Source organism: Bacillus rossius, chromosome 8 (genome assembly GCF_032445375.1).
Source record: "Bacillus rossius redtenbacheri isolate Brsri chromosome 8, Brsri_v3, whole genome shotgun sequence".
Classification (NCBI taxonomy): domain Eukaryota; kingdom Metazoa; phylum Arthropoda; class Insecta; order Phasmatodea; family Bacillidae; genus Bacillus; species Bacillus rossius.
In genome coordinates, this window is record NC_086336.1 from 47798740 (window position 1) to 47824121 (window position 25382).

A 25382-nucleotide genomic window follows, 5' to 3' on the forward strand; every position below is an offset into this window, starting at 1 on the left:
TACATCTCAAATGGATGGTTTGTATGCAATCTAGAATCTGTGAAGCGTTTGAAATCGTATTCCATTTTAGAACTCACCTCACCAGGTATACTTATCACAGTCGAGATAACTTTTTTTGTTGTTACTGAGGATTGAGGACGGTAAATAAAATTCGCAATTTGATGCGCTGCAACGCCGCTTCTAGTGAAGAGTTAAAAAAAAAATTGGATAGCATGAAAAACCTTCTACACGGAAAGAACACTTCGATGTGCCAACTTTCAAACGGTGTCGGAGTTCATCAACGTCATACATACATACCAACATTCGATGATACATATTATTTTTTTGGCAACTTGTTTTGTAAAAGTAGGGAATTTTTTTTTTCTTCCGTGCACCGGAAAATGCGAGTTTTTCAGCCCGGCGCGGTTGGCACTACCTCGAGACCACCGGCCAGCTTTGACAAAGACGTTTGAACTGTTCGCAGATGCCTCGCGGACCGAGACGACGGAGATCAGCTCCTTGTGCTCCCTCAACTCCTCCCAGGACGGGGAGTACGTCAACCTCACCGTGGAGACCCCGGGGTCAAGGTCAGTCTCAGGGGATAAGCCGCGCGCGTCGGGATCATAACCCGCTGCAAGACCTCCGAGCCTACTTCCAAGGAGCGACGTTTCATTGTTAATGGCTGTTCCTCATTATTATTATTATTATTTTAATCCAGCAGAATCAGCAACTTGCATCTGCATCCTCACCATCACAGTTTAAAAAATTTGGAATTTAATGTTAATCGCTAGCAGTAAAACGTAAGTTGAACGACTTACCTATGTGTAATAATTGGGGTAGAATAAAAACCAAGGATACATTTTAAGGCTGCCTTAATAAACACAACGAAAATCACTGACGAAAACTGCACAGTATCAAAAGAGGGCTTAAAAACAGCCAAAAAACAACAAATTTAATTTTTTCAAAGTTTATGAAATTGTGTTTAAGCTACTTCCGTGTAGTGACCCTTTAAATATTTCAAACTTAATTTTAATTAAAACTTCGGGCTTTGATATTATTGTTAAAGTATCATAACTAATAAAAAATTATAGGTTTGAATAAGTGTAGTATGAAAAATAAAATTATTATTTTTATTATTTTTAATTCAAATCATTTAAGTTTTGATATATTTTTATCTAAAAGGTTAATAAACATCATTAAAAATTGTAAGTAATGTCTTAGTGCACATGGTGAATATAAAATTAATATATCACAATATACAAAACGTCACATGGTTACTTAAGTATAAGCCTTTTCCTGTTTAATGATAAATTATGTTTTAGATTGGGACTATATCATGAGTAAATTTAAGGTGAAAAATATAGTAAATTTATTCTTAGGTCAACAATATTATCGCATTTGAATTTTTAAAGCCAATTACAAATATTGACCACGGTTAACACCTTTCAAGTTTTAATACAAAGGTTTTTCCATAAGAGGTCTTATACTTAGGTACAATTTATGTTCAGTGTGGCAGTTGAGAAGAAAGGAACCTAACTCAATTGTATCAAATAATTGATTTATGAAAATTTACTTTAGGATTTTTACATTTTTAATGGTTAAGACACACCATGAAACATACATATAACATACATAGCGTATGCATAAAGTGGTCTGAATTCCACTGTTACCAAGAGTACCTGTTGTATTTAGCTTTGTGGTGTACATATTTGTAATACAATAAAACGAGGCTTGCCCGAAAAGTAAATACACAACACATGTATGCAACCCAAAAATGTTTTCAGAAGTACAGTATTGGTTTTGATTTTAATGGCGCAGTGGCAAGACATTACCGACAAAACCTTTTTTTTTGTTGTTATTATTATAAATAAGGTATGTAAATATATACCCCAAACAAATTTGTCAAAGCCACAACAAAATAAGTACTCTCAACGAAGCCACCTGTCGGTGAAGATAAAATTAAGCTTTCACTAATAAACCACTTGACGGACGTTAAAATATTGCATTCATGTCAAAACTTAATATTTGGAAGTGCCTTTATTAAAGACAAAAATATATATTGGAAAGAAAAAAACAAAACATATCACGGCCCAGCAATACTGATTTCCTCGAAAATCACTACAGACAAATTCTGAGACCGTTCGATACAATAGGCTGAGCCTCATACGTTCCCCAATATCTAGTCTGTGGCGGTGCGTGTTTACTGTCTCTAAAAACATCGCTGTCAACGAAATTTCAAGCACGAACAAGACAGGAAAATTTTCAGAATCTTGTAAAACGTTTTCTGTCATAGTTTATGTGACAGTGACAAGATCGAAACATGAAGCTTGAATTTAGTTTCGGCAGCATATGGCATATTTATTAAAAATGGACTACAGATTACAGTGCCCAGGCTTAACACTGTTAAACAATGCCTGCAGTTGTGTGAAAAACGTTATTTAGTAATCGGAAAATGTAATATTTATGGAAGAATATTCAAAGAAAAATATTTCAGGCAGGGATATCCATAAATCTAACATTAGTACCTTTGTAACTAACAATCACTACATCATTTTTTATCCCAACAGAAGCTAGTAAGTTAAATTTGTATTGGCCAGCAGTTATAGTGTTTATTAAACTGTAATGTTCTAAATAATAAGCTCCAAAGGATAAAAATCCTAAATATGTGTACACATTTTTTAATTAAAAAGTTAATTTTTTTATGTTCCTCCAAAATTTAATTTTTTGTTTGATTCTGCCCACAAATTATTTTACTTCTGATTCTTGAAATAAAAAAAATAGCCGATTCGAGGTACTCTTTCAAGAATCTAACTCAAGATTGGAATTGGAGAATGAATGATTCCACATATCACTGAATTTCGCCGATAAAGTATCTGAAGTGGATGCTTAACCAGTTCAGATTCTTTTTAAAAATAAATGCTAGCCTGATTTGCAGATTTACTTTCCGGACGAGCCTCGACCATTTCTTACAATGAGTAAGCACATTCAGGCAAAGTTGCGAGTGTCTAGCTGTAGTTTCATCTCTAATGGCGCATGTTTGTACTCGCATGCACGCAAGTATGTGTTCACGTAGCTTACTCTGTCTTCAGGACGGCAGATGTATTTATAGTGGATAAAGTTTAATAAAAAAATATGTACGCTTTATCACAAAAAATCCCAATTATCTATCTGGGCTGACTAGCTTGGATAGCAAAACATTCTCTAAAGATATTAAAACAATTTACACCATACCTCCCCCTTCACTGTCGATAAATTTAAGAATTAATTTCTTGTTTCATTATTAATAAAAACATTTATCGGTTAAAGTGAGTTTCTCATACACTTATTGATTTCGAAAGTTTTTGCAGCAAAAGTTTTTTTTTTTTTTCCTGATTTTTGGTTATTTAAATACAAAAATAAATTTAGATACTCATAAAAAAATTCGCGTTTAAATACCGTTTAATACAAGAAATGATTATAAGTTTATAATTAATATTTAAACTTTAGTTACAAAAAATAATTTAATCAACTGAGTCACGCAGATATATAAATACCAATTTCTCATTATCATATTTTCTGTAATCTATTTCTAACTCAATTTCGTTCAGAATCATTAGGTTTTACGGACTTCATCAAAAGCCAAAACTACATATACTCACACAATGGATTAATTAATTTTCAAAGTACTGATCAATTTAAAAGTGAAATAATACGCATATAAATAGAACCAATTAATTATTTTTTAATATTGGTAGCATTCTAACTTGTTGAAATATCAAAATCGTCACTATGTGAGCATAGGAACTTTTAAACATCTAATTAGATGCTCATTATGGAGGTTAATATCCCATAAAGCAGGTTCTTAGTAATTCTGCGTCAAATAATACCGATTGGGACTAATTCACTAGTTTATTCCCAAATAATTTCATTTTATGTTAAAATAATTTATCAGAAGCAAATAAACCTATACGTCTCCTGACTTATAAAGTAATACGATTAAATAAAAAATAATTCAATTAATTATCGATTAAGTGAAGTTTAAAATTAGTGAAAAATGATTCAATTAAACAAATTTCAAAAGCATGTAATTGGAGATGCTGTGGAGTAAATTTGCTAGTTAAAATTCACTCACAGTTCACCCATTCGAATTTGTAAAATGGAAGAACCTCGTTTTTCCTGTCAGGTTTGAATATCTTATTAACAAACAAAAAAAATTCGGCATAATGTTTGCACAAATATTAGCTGACATATATTTCTTATAGTACATTCTATTTCAGCATAAATTAGTTCAAATGTTGCTACATGTTTAATAAATACTATTGATAGTATGCATATTCAATAATTATATATTTCCATGCATAAAATAAAGCCTACTATAGTTTTATATATCACTTGACAATGTAAACCAATTAAAATATATATCTTTTTTATTTTTTAACTGCCAATATAAAACCAGTAAATTATTTTCCGTAAAATTATTGTGGCAGTCAAAGTTTAACTGTCGTTGAACATATTTCCAAACTAAAAAATCTTTATAATAATATTCTTTAAATGCAATTTACGTGCACAAGTAAAATAATTATGCAGAAAGTTAATTGTGTAATTACCGAATATTTTAAGCCTGAGTGACTTTTTTTGCAGTAAGTAAACATATTGATTTGTATTCATTATTTTTTTAAGAGCATTTCTAGAACTAACAAGTCAAAAACTATTTTACACTGAAAATTAAACTAAATGGTTTATTAGGGTAGGCTTTCATGATAGCTAAATTTTACTATTTACAATTGTTTAGTTTGCCTTGGTCAGAAATGAATACCAGTCAATATGAGTAAAATGTTGTCAAAATGGGTTCATTGGTTTGTTGCTAGTTTGTAAGCATGTGGAACCTTCAGTTTTTGTGTTTATTTGTACAGTTTTTTTTTGTTCTTTTGTTTCCTTGTCGGCGTCAGGGCATTTGGTGTGTCAACGCAGAATCCTGTGCAACTGTAGTGTCTAGGTAGCGAGAGTTGTAGGCCGGCGAGAAAACATGTAAGCCTTCTGCAAGTACGTGTGTCCAACATTCATTTACACGTTTACGTCTTCTTGTGATTTCTTCTTTCTCTTTTTAGTTCACACACCCTACGTCACGACAAAGCGAAAAATCAACCCTTCAGTAAATCAATGCTTTTGTTTTGATCGGAAACGTTTGCATGCAAGTTTTATTACCACATTCCTAAAACAAACAGTAAATTTTTGCTTTAAAAATTCCACCGTATGCAATTTTTAACTCCAGCATACATGTCCGTGAGCACATAAAATGCACCTATGTGTAAATTAAGTAATCAACGGGAGATTTTCGTTCATCAATAATGGGTTTTCGGAGTGGAACTGTAAAAGGCCGAAAAAATTTCAACTGGCTATACCTGATATATTTCCTATCTTAAACCAGTGCATTTACTTCAAATGCAAAACAGGGTAGGTAGAATACATTCAATTGGTAAACTTTAAAACATAAATAAACGTTTTATATTTTAAAAAATTATTCTTAACCCTTGATGTTAATTGTAAAGTTTATAAATAGTGATGTTTTACGTTTTCATTTACCTTTTAATACATCTAAGTTTTTTATTTTGTGTAGTTTAAAATTTTAAAAAAATACTGATATAAAAAATATTAGCCAATTAAGAGTCAGAATACTTCAAACATTATTTCATTATGGTTTTGGGTTCAATGCTGGAACAGAGAGAATCAGGTATTTTTACGTTTACTCCATGATTAAAGTTTGGGGAAAAAGCAGATCGTGATTGTCCAAACTTCAATGGTTATAGTATCCATAATGATATAATAAATTAGCTTCCATCAATGTTTTTTTCTCATTGCTTGAATGCTCCTTAGTGCTATACTTGCTTAAAAATCTTTCTAACTTTATGCTTTTCAAACTACTGCTTCTCTGATTGTTTGCACGTTTTGTGTTTCCCAATCACCCAATCTTGTTTTCAACTCAGGGTTTTGTCTTTTGTCTCGTGTGTAATCTTCAGTTAAATTTTCTTCTAGTAAATAACTGTCATGAACAATGTACAGGTTGAATATATTAGATACAGAATATTTTTTCAAGGAGTAACAGATATATATATATATATATATCTGTTACTCCTTGAAAATATATATATATATATATATTGTGAAAATTATAATTTAAAACCAGGCGGGTTTAAAGAAAACAAATTCAAAGTAATGTATTAAGATAAATAAATATTAACATCAGTTGTTATTTCAGACGTGAACAATGCACCATTTTGTAAAGTAAGAATACATAAGGGCGTGTTGTAAAAGCTACAAGGTCGTATGTTCCGACACGCATTCCATTCATTGGGTTGAAGGAAGGCCATGTTCTTATATTTTGCATTCCCTACAGCGCTGTGGGAGACGTGCGAAGTTTAATAAGGACATTAAAAAATGTATTCATCATAAAATATTGCAATGCCAGCCAAACATTCCAAGTATCTTTATTTTTCAAAGTTGTTTACTTTTAGAAGCTGCACTACCAGGGTGACTTCAAATATCTGGTGAATCAATTACCCGACTACCTCAGCAAATTTTAATAGTATTTTACAATAATTTATTTCACAAATTTCAAACACACTATAACATGCATCTACTTTTAATAGTAGCAATCTTATTTTTGTGTAAGAAAGCCCAGATATTTTCATAAATAATTTCCACTTGATATGCAAGTGGGCAATCTCCTAATATTTACATTCCATGTGTGACTATAAACATAAATGAGGTATCAGAAAACAAACTGCAAGCTAGCTGAAGGTTACTGGAAATTAAAATATTGTTTCTCAACGCCTTTATTGTTTCTTTCTGAGTATTTTTCGGTGATTTCTTGACCAATCCTTCAGTTTTGTTACTTGTTTATCACTTACGGAACTCTCCTGACCTGTATACACCCTGGTTACTATCATCGTACACAAAATCATGCTACCGTGAATGTTGCACGTGCAATGACAATGTCAAATCGCATGTTTTTGATGTGTAACATCTTAGTTATCGGTACACGGCATTTGGTGGGAGTAATTTAGTGAATGGAATGAAAGCCATATGGCACGGAAATGTGTAACCATGGTGCTGCCATCTGTGGCGAAAGGTACTAACCAAAGTGCACAAAACCAAACGGAAACTTTATATTATTAACTGTTTAGTGAATTTTTTCAAAATGGGTAATATTTTAATAAAATTCTATGTCGGAAATCAAGCCCAATGCAGGAATTCAGTATTTTTTCAAGTCTTTTTTCGCTTTCGATTGCAGTCGTTTCATTATTTAGTATAAATTTCTTTATGCTAAACAAATGGTTCAATAGTCGATGTAGCTGCTTCAGCATCGAATTTTAGCGGTGGGTGCGGAAACTACGTGTGATTCGCGTCAGGAAATTTAGTTGAAAACACAATTTGCCTATGTATTTATCACGCTCTTCGTATTATTAAAGAATTCTAAGGTAACTTTCGTGCCTGAGTTGAGTATTATACGTTTATCTGTCACATGAGAACACATGAATTTGCTCGTTACCGAGGTTAAATGTTACACATCACAATTGTATATATTAGGTTCTTAAATATGGTAACTCATCTATTCACCCTAGAATATTAAATACCAATTTAAAAATTATATGCTTTAAATGATATACTTTTTTTAATATGAGGAAAAATATCGCACTGTACTTAAACTCTGTATTCTAACTACTCAAAAAAAATGTATTTCACGTATAAAAATATTGCTGTGTATATTTTAATTGCCTTGCTTATTTACGTATAATCTTTATCAAACTTCAATATGCGTTATTTGTAGATAAAATAATAGTTTAAATTATTATGTAATGTAGCACATACGTATGCTTAGTAGATATACTGTGTAAATCTGCCAAGGATGTGAAGTTCTGATTTTTAAAAATGAAAAAAAAAATTAAATCAAATTTATGTAAGAGATGAGCCCACCTCTTGGCTGCCTTCCTAGACTGGAATGCTTGAAATTTGGTCTTCTCGCCAAAAAAGAAACATTTGGAGCAATTTTTAAGTGTCTTATTACGCATCCTGAGGTTTAATTAATTATCACAAGAAATATGCTACGTACAGATTTGAAAAAGTTATGACAAACAAGTTTTAGTTGTAGTTATGAAAAAATGGTTCCGTACTAATCACTACATTACTCTTTTTTCTTAGAAACTATTTTAGGTGTTAGTATTGTTATATTTGATTACTAGACACAGTATATATTTTGTTTTGTGACATATAAATACTTATTAAGTGAAGATTATTACTTTAAACGAGGCGTGTTCGAAAGGAACATATAATTCAATGTAGATGTATGACGAGGAATAAAAATTAACATCAGCCGTTATTGCAGGGCTTGACAGTGGATATTGTAGTAAAGCGATAATGCACTAGCATTTGTTGTGTAAAGTATGCATGTTCCGGCACGCATCGCAATCCTTGGGACGTCGGAAGGCTATTTGCTTAAACTTCGCAATCGCCACAGCGCCGTGCAAGACGGCAACCCGCATGGCTGTAGTGTCGAAACATTAGCCGTCCGATCAGAAGGCGTCGCTAAAGTGGAGCAACAATATCTTGAGTGATACAATAAAATACAAATTTTATATTGAATAATAATAATAATAATGTTCTAATCTCTTCAAAAATCTCTACACGTGCCAACAATAAAGAGAAATAAGAACTTTAAAAATAAAAGTAAAGAGTTGAAAATATTTTGACAGGTGATTTCCCCCACATCCCTCTATATTTAACAGTTGATTCGTGTTCTAGACATGCAGGTTTACTGTTACACGTAGATAAAATAGAATGGCCATTTGCAGCTATGAATATGAAGTCCTTGGGCTGAATTGGTGTTTTATATTAGAGGTTGAATCACATGCATAGCATCCTCATTAGGTCTGTATGCGCATTTGCGCTCGATCTTAACGGTTCTGCCCAGACATATGTTGGATAAAGGCCGCTCACCACGAAAGATGCTCAGTTATGAATAATAATTGAAGCCGACTTTGAACAGCTATGCTTCCAAAATAACTGTCGACAAAAAAAGAGTGAAATAGCGGACATAGCTTTTGGGTTTTTTTTGGGTTATAAAATATCATGATAATTTGATCCGTCTGCGTTTCAATGCAGTAATTGTTAGATAATACGTTGGTAGTGCTCTCAAAAGAAATGTTAGAGTAAAATAACTGTTTTTAAACAAAAAAAAATTAAAATATGCAAGTCCCTTGGTACTACTTTGGAAAACAAACGCACAGGGAATTGTGTACATCAACAGATTTTTCGAAAGTTGTTGACCGTTTGTCTTCGATCTTTAGTCTTTGACTTCACTCGGTGTTGCATTTATAAAGAATATATTCCACTATATTTAGTTTTTTTTACAATTTTTTTCCCTCTTCTAGCTTTTTTCAAAATTTCAGGCATGACGATGCATAAATCATACCTTCTCAAGTTTTCATGCCTAGTTACTATCTGATATTTACTAACAGGCTCCATTCTGTAATCGCGTAATTATTTGACACAGGAGACTTTCGCTGTCGTGATAACTAACCCAGTACTCAAATGACGATTACAACAAGTGCCCAAAGCTATGTCATATGCCATGTTTAACAGGATACTATAACGCGTAATCTGCATTATAAGCTGCGGCAAAAATATTTGAAAGCACAAGATGGTGGAACGAAACGATTCTATCTAGATTTTAAGAGCCGTAATCTGTTTATCTTTTAAAAAATGAAAGTTTGTCTTCGTTGAGGCATAACATAAAACTATTTGAGAAAAAAAAGCTTTGGTGCCTTCACATTGTTTTCCATGTGAAGTCATATTGTTGTTTGGTATTGAAAAACTCTTTTTTTTTATAATTCCTAAAACTATTGTGATACTGTTAATAGAGACTTATATATATATATATATATATATATCTTAATTCACAGCTAAGGGATGACCAGAGGTCAATTAATGATGGGCCGATCTTATTAGCTATTTCCTTTCTTTTACTTACTTACCTATTTCCTACAACCAGCAGATGGTCCATCGGAAACGCTTATTGATCAATCAGTCACAGATACTTTCGATAAAAGCTTTGAATATATATAGCTACTGTATAGAAGTCGCCAGCCCAGGTTAAAATTTCTAATACGGTTTGAGGTAGTTGGTTAATTCACCGCCGCAATCGCCACCATCTCTAGGGCATCGACTTGTGGTGGTCCCTAGCGGACAAGTGTCGAACTCTTCAAACACCCCTTCCCCCTCCCGTTGAACGACCTTGAGCTGCAGTGAGTGATAGATGGGGGGTGCGGGTAATGACAGCGGGCGACAGTGCTGCGCTCTAACGTGTAAATAACAACCTGAGACGATACAGGGCGTTACGGCAGCGGCCCTGCAGCGGTGAAGTTCCCAAGCTGCTCATCATACGCTCCTGAAAAAACCTAGAGTAAATCCTATCCACTCGCGACTTCTATACAGTAGGGTATATATATTCAAAGTTGGAACGCTCGCGTCCCCGCCTAGGCGGCCGGGGTTCGATTCCCAGCAGTTGGTCGAAGCGGGAGACACTGCCTGTGGGCACTCCTTTCCCCCCACTCGCCGGCTCGTTCCGTCGGAGAGCCTCAGGGTCGTGTGCTCGGCATGGCGCCCCGCAGTGTGTGGTGGTGTCCCCTCCGCAGGAAGAAGGCCGTGTTCCCGGCGCGACCCCCCACGATAGCGGCGGGCGGCGGGCCCGGCAAGGAGGCGGCCGCCATCTTGAGGCGGCGCTCGGGCGGCTCCGTGTGCTCCGGCAGCGAGGCGTCCGACAAGCACGTGCCCGGCTCCAGGTGCGACAACCCGTCCGACACTCACCCGTCAATTCAACTATTCACCAGAAATACTACAATTAAACTGTGTAATATATGTATTGTGTAATTGTTATAATATATAATAACAATTACATAATTAAATTTTAGTATATATATTGTGTAATTGTTATTATATAATAACAATTACACAATGAAATTTTAGTATATATATTGTGTAATTGTTATTATATAATAACAATTACACAATTTAATTTTAGTATATATATTGTGTAATTGTTATTATTTATATAACAATTATATTATTATATATAATATATAACAATTATATATATAACAATTGTTAATATATATATAACAATTACACAATATAATTTTAGTATATATATTGTGTAATTGTTATTATATATAATAACAATTACACAATTTAATTTTGGTATTTCTGGTGAATAGTAAAATTCACGTGGGAATTATATATATTTAAGATTTTTTTTTCCTATATCAAGGTGTTTCATATCGTGGGCGTCCAAAGAAGACGTAAGAATGTACGTAAATCAAAGAAATCAGAAAATGTTTTTTTTTGTTTTAGTTTATATTATAGTGTAAAATAATATAACACATTTAAGTTTAAATATACTTTTTTTAATGCAGTATGTAATGCTGTTGACACTGCACGCATAATGGACTCCTTTACTGTGCCAAACTGCCAAACATGCAAATCTCTCCGAAATGGAAAACCCTGACTCGATGGGATTTTACCCCTCTCGTACGCCCACGGTATTAGTCTTAAGCTTGGTGATCATAAAATGCGTGTGTTACAGTTATTTGTTTTTCCCCAATCATGTATGGCATCTTGATTTTTTCTGAGTTCGGAGAATACACTTATAGATTATTTAAGTTTGTAAGTTCCCAAATTTGCATAGTTAGTATTTGAGAATACACATTAATAAAGAGAAAATATAGCAAAATAACAAAAACATATTGGTGCGTGGCAGTCACGCGCATTGGAAGTTAAAATTCACATTTAGAGGAATGAGAATTTACCCATAAGAATTTGAAGAAGTATGCAATTGCTTTGGTGTGGTATAATGGAAGCATGTCATAAAGTGTACCACTACTGAGTCCCTTCTTGTACTATAATATAGGTACAGATGCTTTCTAAAACTTTATTTTTAATATTTTATTTCAACTGTTAAGATAAAAGAAGCACATTTCTACACTACAGATTTGTTTAACCTACCTTGATGTAACTGTGTATCTATGCATTTTCTTTTAGTGTCATGTCTGTGTATTTTAAGAGCTACGTGTTCATTGTTAGTATCAAAATTGTTGTAATTTTATGTTAGAGATGATATTGTGCTAGCTGTGATATTTAAAATCTTTTTAGCCTCCAGTTAATAGTCCATTGAAAAGTTACATTTGGGGTTGCGTTTGTCAGAGGACGCAATTTTATATTTTAGATATGAAGGGGGGTTAGTGTAAAGTTAAATCCAAGTTTGTGGGGTTGCAACCCTTGTCCCACGGCCGCCATCTTGGAAAACGAGGTTCAAATGGTTTTTACTGTTTATCTGCCAAACTATAGGTCTCACAAAAACATTATTTAACATTTTTTTTAATAAAAATTCTCTTTTCCGTTACGCTCCATGAAACTAACTGGCGTGAAGCCTTCGCTTCAAAAACGCGCATCTATGAGACTTTAAGCGGTGAATATAATTTTACGGTGGAATATTAAATTAGAGCTCCCTTAATGTATCTATACAATTTACAATACTTTGTGTACAATCTGTAATGCCTAAACACGTCCGTAACCTTTTTCACTGTCCAAAAAGTACATAAGTGTGCTAGAACAGATTCCAAGTACATTTTTTTTTATATTTACGTTTAACTCGGTTAAAATAGCTAACTTTTTTAGTGGCTTAGCTTTCACAAAATAAAATATTTATATCGCATATTTATTTTGCGTAATTAACTGCGAAAGTTGCAGTTTTAGTATTATCGTGAGCATAGATAGAACAAATGAAATAAAAAAACAGGAACTTTTTTTAGTTTTATACCCAATTTTACTTGCTGATATTTGATATGGTACATATATTTTCAGAATTTTTAATATTTAAAAATGAAAAAAAATTAAATCAATTTTTTGAAAGAATTAAATCAAACCAGTAAAAATAACCTGTTATTTAATGGAATTGGTTTTTACTTGTCACAAATGCACAAAAATTATAGAAATTTAACTTTGCCAGCTAAATTATGAAAAAATTGGTTGTCTGTAAAGTCGGTTTACGGACCATAGTTTAACGTGACAACGTCATAATAAAAACATTGATGAAATGATTGCATACTTTAATGAATAAAATAGAATCATTTTTATTGAATTATCACTATTTTGTATGGATACAAAGAAGGAGTGAAATGAAATCTACAATTTAATTTGATAAATTTATTTTTATTTGCACTCATTAATTCAAAAATATGTTCATTACTTTAACGAATAGATAATTTTAACTGTAACTTTTATACATGTTTTTTCTATTTAACTTCTTCCAATCTGCGTTGTTCTGTTGAGGATGGGACGACGATAGGAAAAGTAGGAAAACGAATGGGAGTGTTTTCAAGGTTTTGATGTACCTCGAAAAAAAGTCAAATCGATGGTTGTTCCAAATCGAGCGGAAGAGAGACGGATGCGGCGCAAGCGAACAACGAGCGTAACGGGACAATGAGTCATCCTTTTTTCGTGCGTGCAGCCGGCGTTCATCGTTGTCACGTCAAAAAGTATGCACCGTGTAGTTTTTTTTTTTTTTAATTTGTTGAAGTTTGGCCACTCGGACATTGTTGAACGGGAATGCAGAGCAGCGACATGCAGTGGTGGAACACGGGTGACTGAGGACGCGCGGGGTGGGTGGTTGCTGCGGCAGGGAGGACGACGCGGAGCCCCTGATAGCGGAGGCCGCCGCCGCCGAGCTGGGCCTCAGCAACGCGCACTTCCTGCCCGAGCCGCTGCCCGAGGACCAGCTGCCCCCGGAGGAGAAGTCCCTCATCCGCGAGCTGATGGGGGAGCGGCCGCGCCTCGCCACGCCGCCGCCGCCTCTCCACCTCCACCACCACCACCCCGCCTCCAAGGTCGTGTCCTTCGGCGGCGCCGAGGAGGACACGATCCTGCCGCCGCCGCGGCAGTTCCACCCGCGGCGCTCCGCGGCCCCGCCCCCGGAGCAGCAGCGGCGGCGGTCCAGCGTGAAGGTTGCGGTTGCGGCGGCGGCGGCAGGTCCGGAGCAACGGCGCGTCAGCCTGCCCGCAGTGCAGCACCACGCCGGCTGCCCGGCGGCGGCGCGGTCGTCCCGCGCGAGGGCCGCGGCGGTCGCGCCGCCCCCCGGAGGCGGGCCGCCCCCGCTGCTGCTGGACGGCGGCGAGCTGCTGCGCTCGGGCAACGCGTCCTCGCCCAACGTGGCCGCCATGGTGAAGACGTCGCCTCGCGGTCAGCAATCTGCTGTACAGCTCTACCTATGTCGCGTCTTTCATTACACAGCAGTTTCAATAGACTATTACTAACTCTAGATATCCTGATTTTTTTATTTTTAATATCGTATGACTAGAAAGAATGTCATGATACAGTGAAGGATAGTTGCCTCCGAGGTTTTCTTTTTACCTATTTTTGTTTTTCCCCCTAACCTAACTTTAAAGCTATGAGTGTGCGGTAAGGGGTCTGGGTATGTAAGACTCTTTTAAGTGCGTCTCAGGCCGAAGCCTATACGCTCTACTCATGCCGGGTTTAAGCCATGCAGGAGAGGTAGCATGCATCAATTGGCCAGCCATGGCAGCAATTGGCGCAATGACTAACTCCCCTCACTGACTATACTAAGACTACAACTAGAATTATAATTTAAATAGGCATTTTTTTACAATGCATACGTCCGTGTAATAAGTAAATGTCGTTACTACTTTGATGCAAATTTTAAAGAGGAAGTGCGAAAAAAAAAAACTTAAAAATCAATGTTTTGATACTATACTAGTTTGTCTCATCCTTAGATGCACTGTGCATTCAAATATACGATTTCGACTTATTGAGCTTGTCCTTTTTTTTTTTTTTGAGTGCTTTGTTGCCAGATATACAACATAAAGGAAAAGAAGTTTAACATACGACTTTGTACAGTAATAAAAAATCTTTTTAGTATATTTGAAACAGCATTTTCCAAAAAAAAAAAATCATTATGAATGAGAACTTGGGAAATAAATTTTCGTGTAATATTCAATTTTTATTTATAAGGAGTCGTAATTGAAATACATCATTTTAGTTACTAATGTTTTGTCAACGATATTTGTATAGTATTTAATATACAATGATTTTGCTTTTATGAGCATAGCACAAAATTTTATGGAATGCCTTGATATTAATAGTGACCGATAGTTACAAATACTGTCAACAGACACTTATTTATAGTCTTAGAACAATTAACAAGTAGTAAAATTTAAAAATATGTATATATTAATACTTATTACAGTTAAGATAGAATACAAAATAAGATTTATAATATTAATAAGCCAAATTAGTATCAATCTAGCAACAGTGGTCGCCATTTACTCTGTACTTCAATCTAAGCGTGAGACAGACTATAGTCGTTACAATGTGCTACCTCTCAAATGTTTGGTTTTCTTTTTCACTGAGAATAATAATATTAACAAGATAGGATAAACAACATCTTGCAGTAACATAATACTTACTTTTTTATTTGCTTAAAAGTTTGCTGGAAATGGTAATTATGTTCAATTAGAAATTTGTTCGTAATACAACTTGGAGAGAACATGCATAAAATAGTAGCGAAGAAGCTAATGCAAAAATGTTTGAGATTCGTCAAAAAAATCTCATTGGGTTAATAATTACACTTTTTTTTTAAAGATCTAAGCCATTTTAACGGCCACAGTAAGCATGTGTAGGCCCCTAATTAAGTTCGCCTTCAGCTCCTTTGTTGGCAATTCCTATCGATGTTCCACGATGCATTGCAAACACATTTTGCTCAATACTTTGTCACCAAAAAAAATAATAGCTCTGGTATAGTAACAATTTATTTGGCTAAAAGCATCGTGTTAACTCAATAGAAGTCTACTATCTGTATTTCTTCAGCTGCATATTTAATTCTAAAAAAAATTATAGTAATGTCAGAGCTTAAGCAGGGCTTTAAAAAATTTCGTTTGAGACACAGACCTTTTACTTCAGCTGGTCCATGTTTAAATTATCATTTCAAGAACCCTGCTTAGAAAAAAAAAAGCTTCCGTCATACGCCTAAATAGTATGGTTACAAGACCTATTACTTTTTTGAAACATAAATTGTGGCTATCTTGTTGAATCTTATTCTAATGTAGCTACGACTACTACGTATGTTAAAAAAATATTTTAGCAGACGTCAATATTACATATAAAACGTGTTGTACGATTGGGAAAACTAACACACTAGATGTTTACATAAGGCATCTTGTGACGTAGTTGGTGTCACTGTTTACCTCACCGTCGCACAGTGTACAATATGAGCAATCTAGAGGGACAACATCCAAAACTCAAGCCTAAGATACTTTTTTTGTGTCGGCATGTTGTGACGCCCAAAACATTGTGGAAATGGTGTTTCACCACGCCTGAATATGGTTAATAACCATGACGTAGGATTTCCGTCATTAAAATACAGACACTTCTTTACAACTTTAAAACAGTTTCCAGAATGCAAAACTGCGCCTATACCAATGTTTTGGGCGTCAAACCAATATTTCTAAAGGGCCCCCCACACACTCTCAGGTTATTTGTCAGTTTACCTGAATTCTCATCGGAAGGTTAAACTGAACTATTAACTGAACTGAGTGTTTGAAGACTCAGCTAAGTTTTTTTTTTCATTCAGTTTCTCCGTATATCCTTCAGTTTTGTCAATTATATGGAAAAATGAGAGAAGGATCCTTACCTGTTTTTACTACTACTATATTAGTATATGGATGAATCAAAGAATAAAATATCTTACGTTACAGCCATTTTAAACATATAACTGTAGTTGGTACTCTTCAAATACCACAACTCGGGAAGGGATTTGTATTTTTTAATCAATGAAATAAGGCTATCTCTTTCTCCCTCCGTCCCCTTTTTTCCGATGAGGCCATTGCGATATTTCCCTGCAACATGTCAGGACTGAATGTTCACCTGAACGAACTATCATTTCAATGGGCGGAATAAAGGTCTCAGGACTCAGGCCAAACACCGGAGGTTTCGCCGGACGGAACTACGTAGCATCTCCATTTGATCATCGTTCAGAAAAGACGTCACAGCGTGGTAAAGTGACAGGTACTCTGAGCGTTCATGTGGGGGGCCCTATAGACCATCAGTTGGCCAAAAAAAAAACTGCTTCACTCAATACACATGCAGTAAACAGGCCTGTGCGAACCTTTGACTAAGCGAATCAGTCGAAACTCCTTTATTTTTTTTCCTTAATATACTCAATTTGACTCCGCCAGGGAATTTTCTGTTCGTTTTATTTGGAGCTGCTTCGGTTCTGATGGAAAACTTCGCGTCCGATATGTTGGCTATGTTTTGCTTGAAATAAAGTTGCCTTTATATGAACGCTTAATATCAAATTCATGCATGGCCATTTTTATAATTTTTTTTTTATTGAATGATGTTGTACAATAGGTAGAGACCTGCAAAATTCGCGGATTCAATGACCTCCAGGATAGACTCTACTACACTCTACACACTCGGGCAAATACCACCTGTTCATTGGCTGCTGACATGTGAGTCGTCTCGACCGAGTGTCTGTGATTCGACACTTCTTTGAGCGAGGGTCTCTAATTGGCCCTCATCAATCCAGATTAACAGTGAACCAATTGCAGAAGCAGCGCTAAGTTATAATTATTTTAATTGTAGCATATCACGAAATGAATCCGCGAATTTTGCAGGTCTCTAACAACTGGTTAATCACCTAATCAGTTCAAACATCCAGCTGTTTTTTTTTAACTTTAATCCTGTTAATTTTTTTTTTATAAAAATTCGCCAAGAACAATAATTCGCGATTCTGCTCGACTTGGCTGTAGTGTTCGCGCAGGCCTGTGTGCCATGTATGTTGTTGGTTCGCGGCCGGTGTCGCTGAGACTGGTCGTGGGGGGTTGTCGCTGGACGCTTGCAGACCTGGAGGAGGGCTCGCCGGGCGGCATGCAGAGGTCCGTCTCCGAGAAGAGCCGGGATCGCTGCGCCGCGACGTCGCACCGCCACCACCACCACCACCAGGCGACGTCGACGTCGACGTCGACGTCGACGAAGCAGCAGCAGCAGCAGTCGCTCCGGCAGCACAAGTCGGCGCTGGTTTCGTCCCACGTGCACCACAGCACGCCCAACGTGGCGTCCATCCGGGGAGGCGCGTCGGCGGCGGCGGCGGCGGGGGTGGCGGCGGCCGGAGGCGGCGGGCGTCGCGACGCCGCGGACGCGCGCTCCTCGACGGCCAGCGTGGCCGGCCTGTGCTCCGCCGTGTCGGAGGGCGAGCTCCTGGACCTGGCGATCCTGCCCATCTTCCAGAAGCTGCTGAGCGAGCGGCACAAGTCGCGGCGCGGCTACGGAGCGGCGGTCGCCTCCTGCCCCAACATCTCCATCAAGTGCGACATCGTCGAGTACTTATAGTGCGGCCTCAGGATCGCGCGCGGAGGACTCGCAGTTGGTTTTCGTTCCCTCGCCTTAAAGGTCCCGGCGAGGACTACCTTCCCCCTCCCCCCCCCCCCCCCCTCCGGTCGTGCGTGTCCGGAAACTCGCTCGCTCGCCTTCTGCCGACCTGACAGCAGCAGACATCCCTTTGGCTCTTACAATGGTTGACAGACGTCATCTTGGTTTTTCAAACATTTTTTTAATTTTTTTTAAGTCAATACCAACTGTGGATTTGACTTAATGAAGACCAAGCACATAATTTAAATCGATAGTCTTGAATCCCGAAGGAAACTTTCCCCCTTTTTAAATCATGTTTCTGGCACTGAAATTATTATTATTTTTTTTAATAAAAGACTAGAAACGGTATCCTAATAGTATTTCAAATACCAACACCCTTATTTATATTCTAAGAGTATTCACTACTCTGTTATATCTGTGTTTATGAATGTTAAGTATAATAATAAGCGGTTTTTTTTTAATTGTAATAATTCTGGACCCCAAAATGACGTCTTTCTCTCTCCATTATTCATTTAAAGGTAATCCTCACTCGCAATATTGGATAGTTTAGGACATTTTGTACTGATTATTCATTGAATGTTATGTTTGGTTACAAATTTTGTTGCCCTATAATGCCGAACATTACCTGTTTTTTTCAAAAAAAAAAAATCCAGGCATTCATCCAAAACTAAAACTTTGCCAAAGTACATCATACCTATAATTAGCTATTCATTTTCTATGTTTACATATCGAAGTAATGCAAACAGTTTTACTTCTATAATGTCATATATATTCTTAAATAAACCTGTAGCAACATAATTACTAAAACACCTACGTAGCTGAGACATAATTGCATCCTAATTGTAAAGCATGCGAAATTTAGTTTCACAACGCTAAATCCACGTGGTCACTAAATCTTACGCTTCTGTATCTCGAGTTTATTGATGAAACGCCAGACGTTATAATTTATTTGGCAAGCAAATTCCATAAATTTTATGTCTCCTTCAAAACTATTGCTCAAAAATAATTTTTCTCTTTTTTAATCATCAGTGCCAAATTTATTTAAGTATTAGCTCCGGATTTTTACAGATGCGATCTACTAATATGGCGTCATAAAGATTTAACAATTACGTTAAAATAAAGGTTTGATAGATCGCATGTGTTAAAGTGTAAAGATAAATTATTTTATCAGAATTAAATGCCTAAGGTAACTAACATATTTTATGGGATAAGGACTAATACTATGACGATCAAACTAGCTTCGCAAATAAATCATAATTTCTGAACCCATTTTGAAACATAAAAATGTGTACTGGGAATCATCCTTTGTTATCATGAGTCATCGTAAGCCATGTAAGTGCTCCAAAAACGTCTTTTTATGACTTTATTACCAAACATCTGTATTTCTTTGCTATCTGAAGAAATTTAATATTAATTTATTATACACATAAACCTTTCAGAAGTACTTCTCTAAATGATGGTGAAAACCGCATTTAAAGCCATTGTGTAGTTTAGAAGAATTAAGTGAACAAACAGACGTGGAAAGCGACTTTGTTTTATACTATTTAATAAAAAGATCACACTCTACTCTGAATGAATACTAATTGGCTTATATCGTGTTGAAAAATGCATTAAATAATTTCCTAAGTACATTAACTTGTTTAACACATGCCTTGAATCATTCTAAATATTGCAGCTCTAATGAATATGATTTTAAATAATTTCATGGACAAACAACATTGCTGGCTTACACTGGTTGTCGTAGAAGAATACTAAAGAGTTGACAGCCAAAATAAATACATAAATATGTCAATATAGGCTGGTGTCAAATTTCCCTTGCTTAGACAACACATATCATTCCGTGAAAGGCATTTAGTCAAAAATACAGAATGTCTCTAAACGAATGTTTTAGGTTCCATGGTATATTATAACATTTTAATTTAGACTAATTACAACAAATTATACATAAAATTGAAGGTAAGCCTAGTTTTTCTTACAAATGTTCAATATGTGCACATTTAGCCATACAGAACACATTCAACCTAAGTCAAATTCTTTCCACAATTTGGTTAACAATTCTTGAGTAATGGAAGCCAAAGCCTCTCAAATTCTGTGTCTCAACTCTGGTAAAATCATTAGTTAGCGGCGGCACGTAGACACGATATTTTATACAACCCCCAAAGGAAAATAAAATCTCATGACGTTGTGTCAGGTGAACGTGGAGGCTAGCGAAAAAGAGCTCTGTCGTCGTCTCGACCATTACGACAAATCCAACAGTCAGGTACTTGGACGTTCAACCACTCTCGTGTAAAGAGATTCCAATGTTGCAAATAAAGTTTACGGGTTCACCCTGCGTAGGTGGCGCCGCGAGCGAGTAAACAACAAAGCAGTACTCTCGCAGCCGCTTATCTAAAACTGTTTGAGTTGCTCTTTAGTTGTGGCCTTGAACCAAAATTCTAAATAGCTTACAGCTGATAATATTGAAATCCATAACTTCGACATTCTTTTATGAAAACACTGCGTTTCAAGCACAGACCAACACATTGAGCTGACCACTAAGAGGAAGTTGCAACAAGAACAGCGAGCAAAAACACATTGACGCACGGACCAATCCAGAGATGATACTAAACAGATAATCTGGAAAAAACACATCGACAACAGCAACGATGAACACAGTACGCTTTTCTATGACCAAATCAGTTGCTAAGTTTTGGCAACTGACATCTGATGCTGTCATCAGGCAACGATCAAACGTCATTAACATCAGTTGATATCGGCTTGTTATGTTTATTGTGTTGGCTTGTGTACCTATTTAACTCTTTGTTTTCCAGTCTAGGCATTTCTTCTATGCCAATTGCGTGTTTCCATGAAATTATTTCAATTCATCTTCCCAACTTCCCCGCTGCAATAATAATCTAAAGAGCACCATATAGATATGTCCATCACATGTTATTTTCAAAACTTACTAAGGGCATTACGATGTATGCTTCACTACAACTTCAACACACAACATGCTGTTTTTCCTCAGTCCTTTTTAGAAAACAATTGTTCTTGAGTTACAAATTTATTTAAATTAACATATTATCAGCATAGAACCCTTCAGCTTTCGCGAATAATGAATAACAACTAAGCTTGAGCTTTATAGAGCTGTGGAAATCCTGCAAAGATAAACAGATAAGCATCGTTTATGTGTTCAACATATAGCTGAGATTCCACATATTCCGTTTGTAAAACCTTGCCCATGATGGCTTGGAAAGCGATGCACAGTCTTTTCTGAAAATTTTGGTTTGAGTTTATGAATGCTTTTGTAAATGGTAAAGGTAATAAACATACAGTTGTAAACTTTATATTTTACGAATTTTTCTTAATGTGAAAAAAGGACACATATTTTTATTGTATTACATCAAAACAACTTATTTGTTGCTTAGTAGTATAAATTATTACATAAAACCGTTTTCAAGCACAATAAAATTCACAATGGTTTAGTTGGTGGTTCAGACAAACATATAAAATGAAAACCAAAATTTTGTTTTCAAATAAAAAGTTGTGATTTTTTAATGTATGACTAAACATTTACAAGCAAAAATTCAACATGCATAATTTCCATAATAAAAACAAGAAAGTCATTAACAATAACCCTTAAGTAGCTTATTTATTAATGTACTCGCCGCATAATTGTGGGACCTAGAGACCACTCTGACAATGACATCACAAATAGAAGAAAATGCCTGTAAATTTTCCTTTACATTCCTACACACTAAAGTAACATAAATGTTCATTTACATTCCTACTTCGGTGTAGTGACAGGAAGCAAACACTTGCAACTTAGTAATAGTTAAAATCCAAGAAAAACTCGTATTTAACAATCATTAATACAGACTCAGCATTGTCTGGCACGGCTTTAAATGTTTTCTGTCTTTTAATCTTTTTAAATGTGTATCCTAGATCAAAATTCTTATGTTAAGTTCTCGTTTGTGAATGATACTGAAGTAAACGATATTCAGTTTGTTTGATGTGTAAACGTTCAGAAACAATAAAACTTGGTCAATACGAGACAGGAAAATCACTATAAAAATACTAAATAGGTTTGTAGTTTCATATATCGCCGAACACAATAGCCCGTGTAAAACTACGTGTATTTTAAAACTTTTACTATAATTTCCTTTATTTTATTGTAATTTATTTTCATTGTGAATAATCCATGCCTAAGATTACGATACCTTTTCAGTAAAGTGACTTATTGTAAGTACTTAGGACACTCCACGAACAATATATTGCACTTTATTTGAATGAATAGTTTTGGCCAGCTTATATATTAAAAATTTAAAAAAAAATATCAACATTCAGTATTCAATATTATACGGCTTGCCTAGCTTTAACAAACAACGTTGATTGATACATGGGATAAAAAAAGCTATTATAGGTTACTTTTCAGTTAACACCAGCCAAACATTCTACAGAAATTTTGCGTGCTACATTCCTAATAATGTTTTGGGCCACGCGCGACTTATAATTCTTTTGATTCTTATATACAAAGATACACTTTTATGGAAAATAAATAATCCGTATTTCCTGGACCTCCACACTGCCTACAGGTCAGTGATTTTTAAGATAGAACCTCATCTTGCAGAAATCGTGTAACTAACATTATTAAAGCTAGGAGTAAAAGTAAAGAACAATATCGTGTAAGAACTTTACGTGTAATATTTTAGACACATTTCGTGATAACGTTTGCGGGTTTACCGTTTCAGAATTTTCTAGCCTCCCCCATCCGACAAAAACCAAAGTGTAAAATTGATAATTGTTAAATTTCTGACTCGTTGACGATGGTGCTGTTTAAATAAATGTTATGTGTTTATGAAATATAAAAAAATATGTTTCGAACTGATGCGATGTGGATGATGACAATTAACACAAGAGCCATGAACTGCAGAAACATAAAAAACATATTAGAATGGAATGTTAGCAAATCTAATATAATTTAAAACATTGAATTGGAACTTAAAGGGTTTTAAACTGTACGTTATAAATATTTTAAACTGATTTTTATTTTTCAATATTATCATGAATGGCAATGTGATATTCTTAAAAAAATTTTCAATAATTGTGTCAAATATCCAAGAGGACATTTTTGTGTGGCATGCAAAAAGCATAGGAACATTCATAAAACCTACTACATCTGAACTAGAGAGAGATAAATAGTGTGAATTTAAATTTAGTGCTTTCTTTGTGCTAAGTGTTTACTTTGATATGAATATTTTACCAGTTAATTTTTTTTTATTTGAAGGCCTAATTATTTACCATGTACTGATATTTTTTAAAACCTTTAACAAATTGATCTTACGCAATAATAAATGTTTCTGGTATGAATTTATATTAATTTGCTGTTTGAAAGCATTCATTGGCATAATTTCATAGTGCTTTGTATAAATTTATAAGTTGTCTGTAGAAGAGTTTTAAATGATTTGTTTCGCAAATAAAAAGAGTAATTTTTTAAATAACTTAAGTAAAATTTACATATCCTTGTCAGTTATATTTTGATCATTAGTTTCATTTTTATTTGTGGTAACATATATATTTTTATTTAAAGAATGGGTTCATTGCATAGGCTTACGAAAAGAGTAAAATTGATGTTTCAAAAAAATTTTCATTATGTTAGGTACAAGTGAAAAAACTTAAGGACACTATGAGTGAACCTTAGTGAAAGAAACATTTGTGTGTAAAGATATGTGTGACTTTCAAAATATTTCTTTTTTTCGAAACGACAAACTTGAGCTGCTCAAAAGAAGCAGACAATAGTGTCTCTTTGTTATTATCATGCTTGCTAGTTATGTTTCTGCATGGACAAAATCATTTTAAATCAGCTATGAAAATATTCAGTTGTTATACAGGGCTCTATAATTGTTCAAAATATTATTTGTTGTTTGTTTCACATCAAAGTAAATAAATTACATTGTTGAAGCACTTAAAATTATGTACCTATAAAGATATCTTAAAGTTTTATAAAACATTTTTCACGATCTTCACATTAATTCCAGGAAGCTACGAATGTAAAAAAAAAATTGTTTCATCATTGAATGAAACAACTATCTTTTTAATCAATTGTTTTTGTTGTTCAGTGTATTTTATGACCAAAATGTTTGAAAATATTCTTTAAAATTCTAACGTTGTTGCTCATATACTTGTACATTCCCAGTGCTAGTTAGCACTAAAGTAAATACTACCACAATAGTGGCCGTTGTTATTATTGACCGTTTATTAAAGAAACGGATGGAATTTTATGATGTTGATTCATAATGTATAATTTGTGGGTTTTGAGCTCAATCTTTTATAAATATTTCTGCAACTGAAACGTGGTTAAATATTATTAAAATATAATAGTAAATCAATATTTTTGGTTAGCAATTTTATTTAATTTTGTTGGAGTATGAAAACCGATATATATATATATATATATATATATATATATATATATATTTCGAACTCCTGTTTTGTAATGAAAAGTATTAATTAAAAAAGAAACTTTTTTTCCAACCACATTATCATGAAAAAATGTTGACATTCCCTAGAAATATTACAAAAAAAAAAAATTGGCTTTCAAGAAATCTTACGCCGTCAAATGTTAAGCCATTAAACGGATAAACACGTCTGCAGAAATTAATTACAGCACTACACTATACTATTCTGTATACCTGTAAGCACAAATAATATTTTTCTGCACTTTACTTGTAAGTTTTAATTTACATCCTGTCATAGTAAATATAAAAAATTATTTTTATAATATTGAAATAATTTCAATTAATTTGTCAATAATGAATCCAATCAAGTTTAATCTGGTTTTAAAAGCCAATTCAACCAAATTGTGTTTGCAGTCCTTAGTTATAAAACTGTCGGTTAATGTACGTGACAATTTTATACGTCATAATTAAGTGCAGCAGAACAATCACTAG

General features: G+C 34.8%; 1 protein-coding gene across 1 annotated transcript in view; it reads left to right on the forward strand.

The window, feature by feature from the left end:
• The window catches only part of LOC134535367 (gamma-aminobutyric acid type B receptor subunit 2), a 328071-nt gene extending 309657 nt beyond the window's left edge, over positions 1 to 18414 (forward strand). The window contains exons 16-19 of the mRNA XM_063374439.1: positions 464 to 566; positions 10650 to 10796; positions 13691 to 14247; positions 17846 to 18414. Of these exons, the coding sequence (XP_063230509.1) occupies positions 464 to 566; positions 10650 to 10796; positions 13691 to 14247; positions 17846 to 18414 (1376 nt within the window). The remainder of the gene's footprint in view (positions 1 to 463; positions 567 to 10649; positions 10797 to 13690; positions 14248 to 17845) is intronic.
• Positions 18415 to 25382: the final 6968 nt, after the last annotated feature.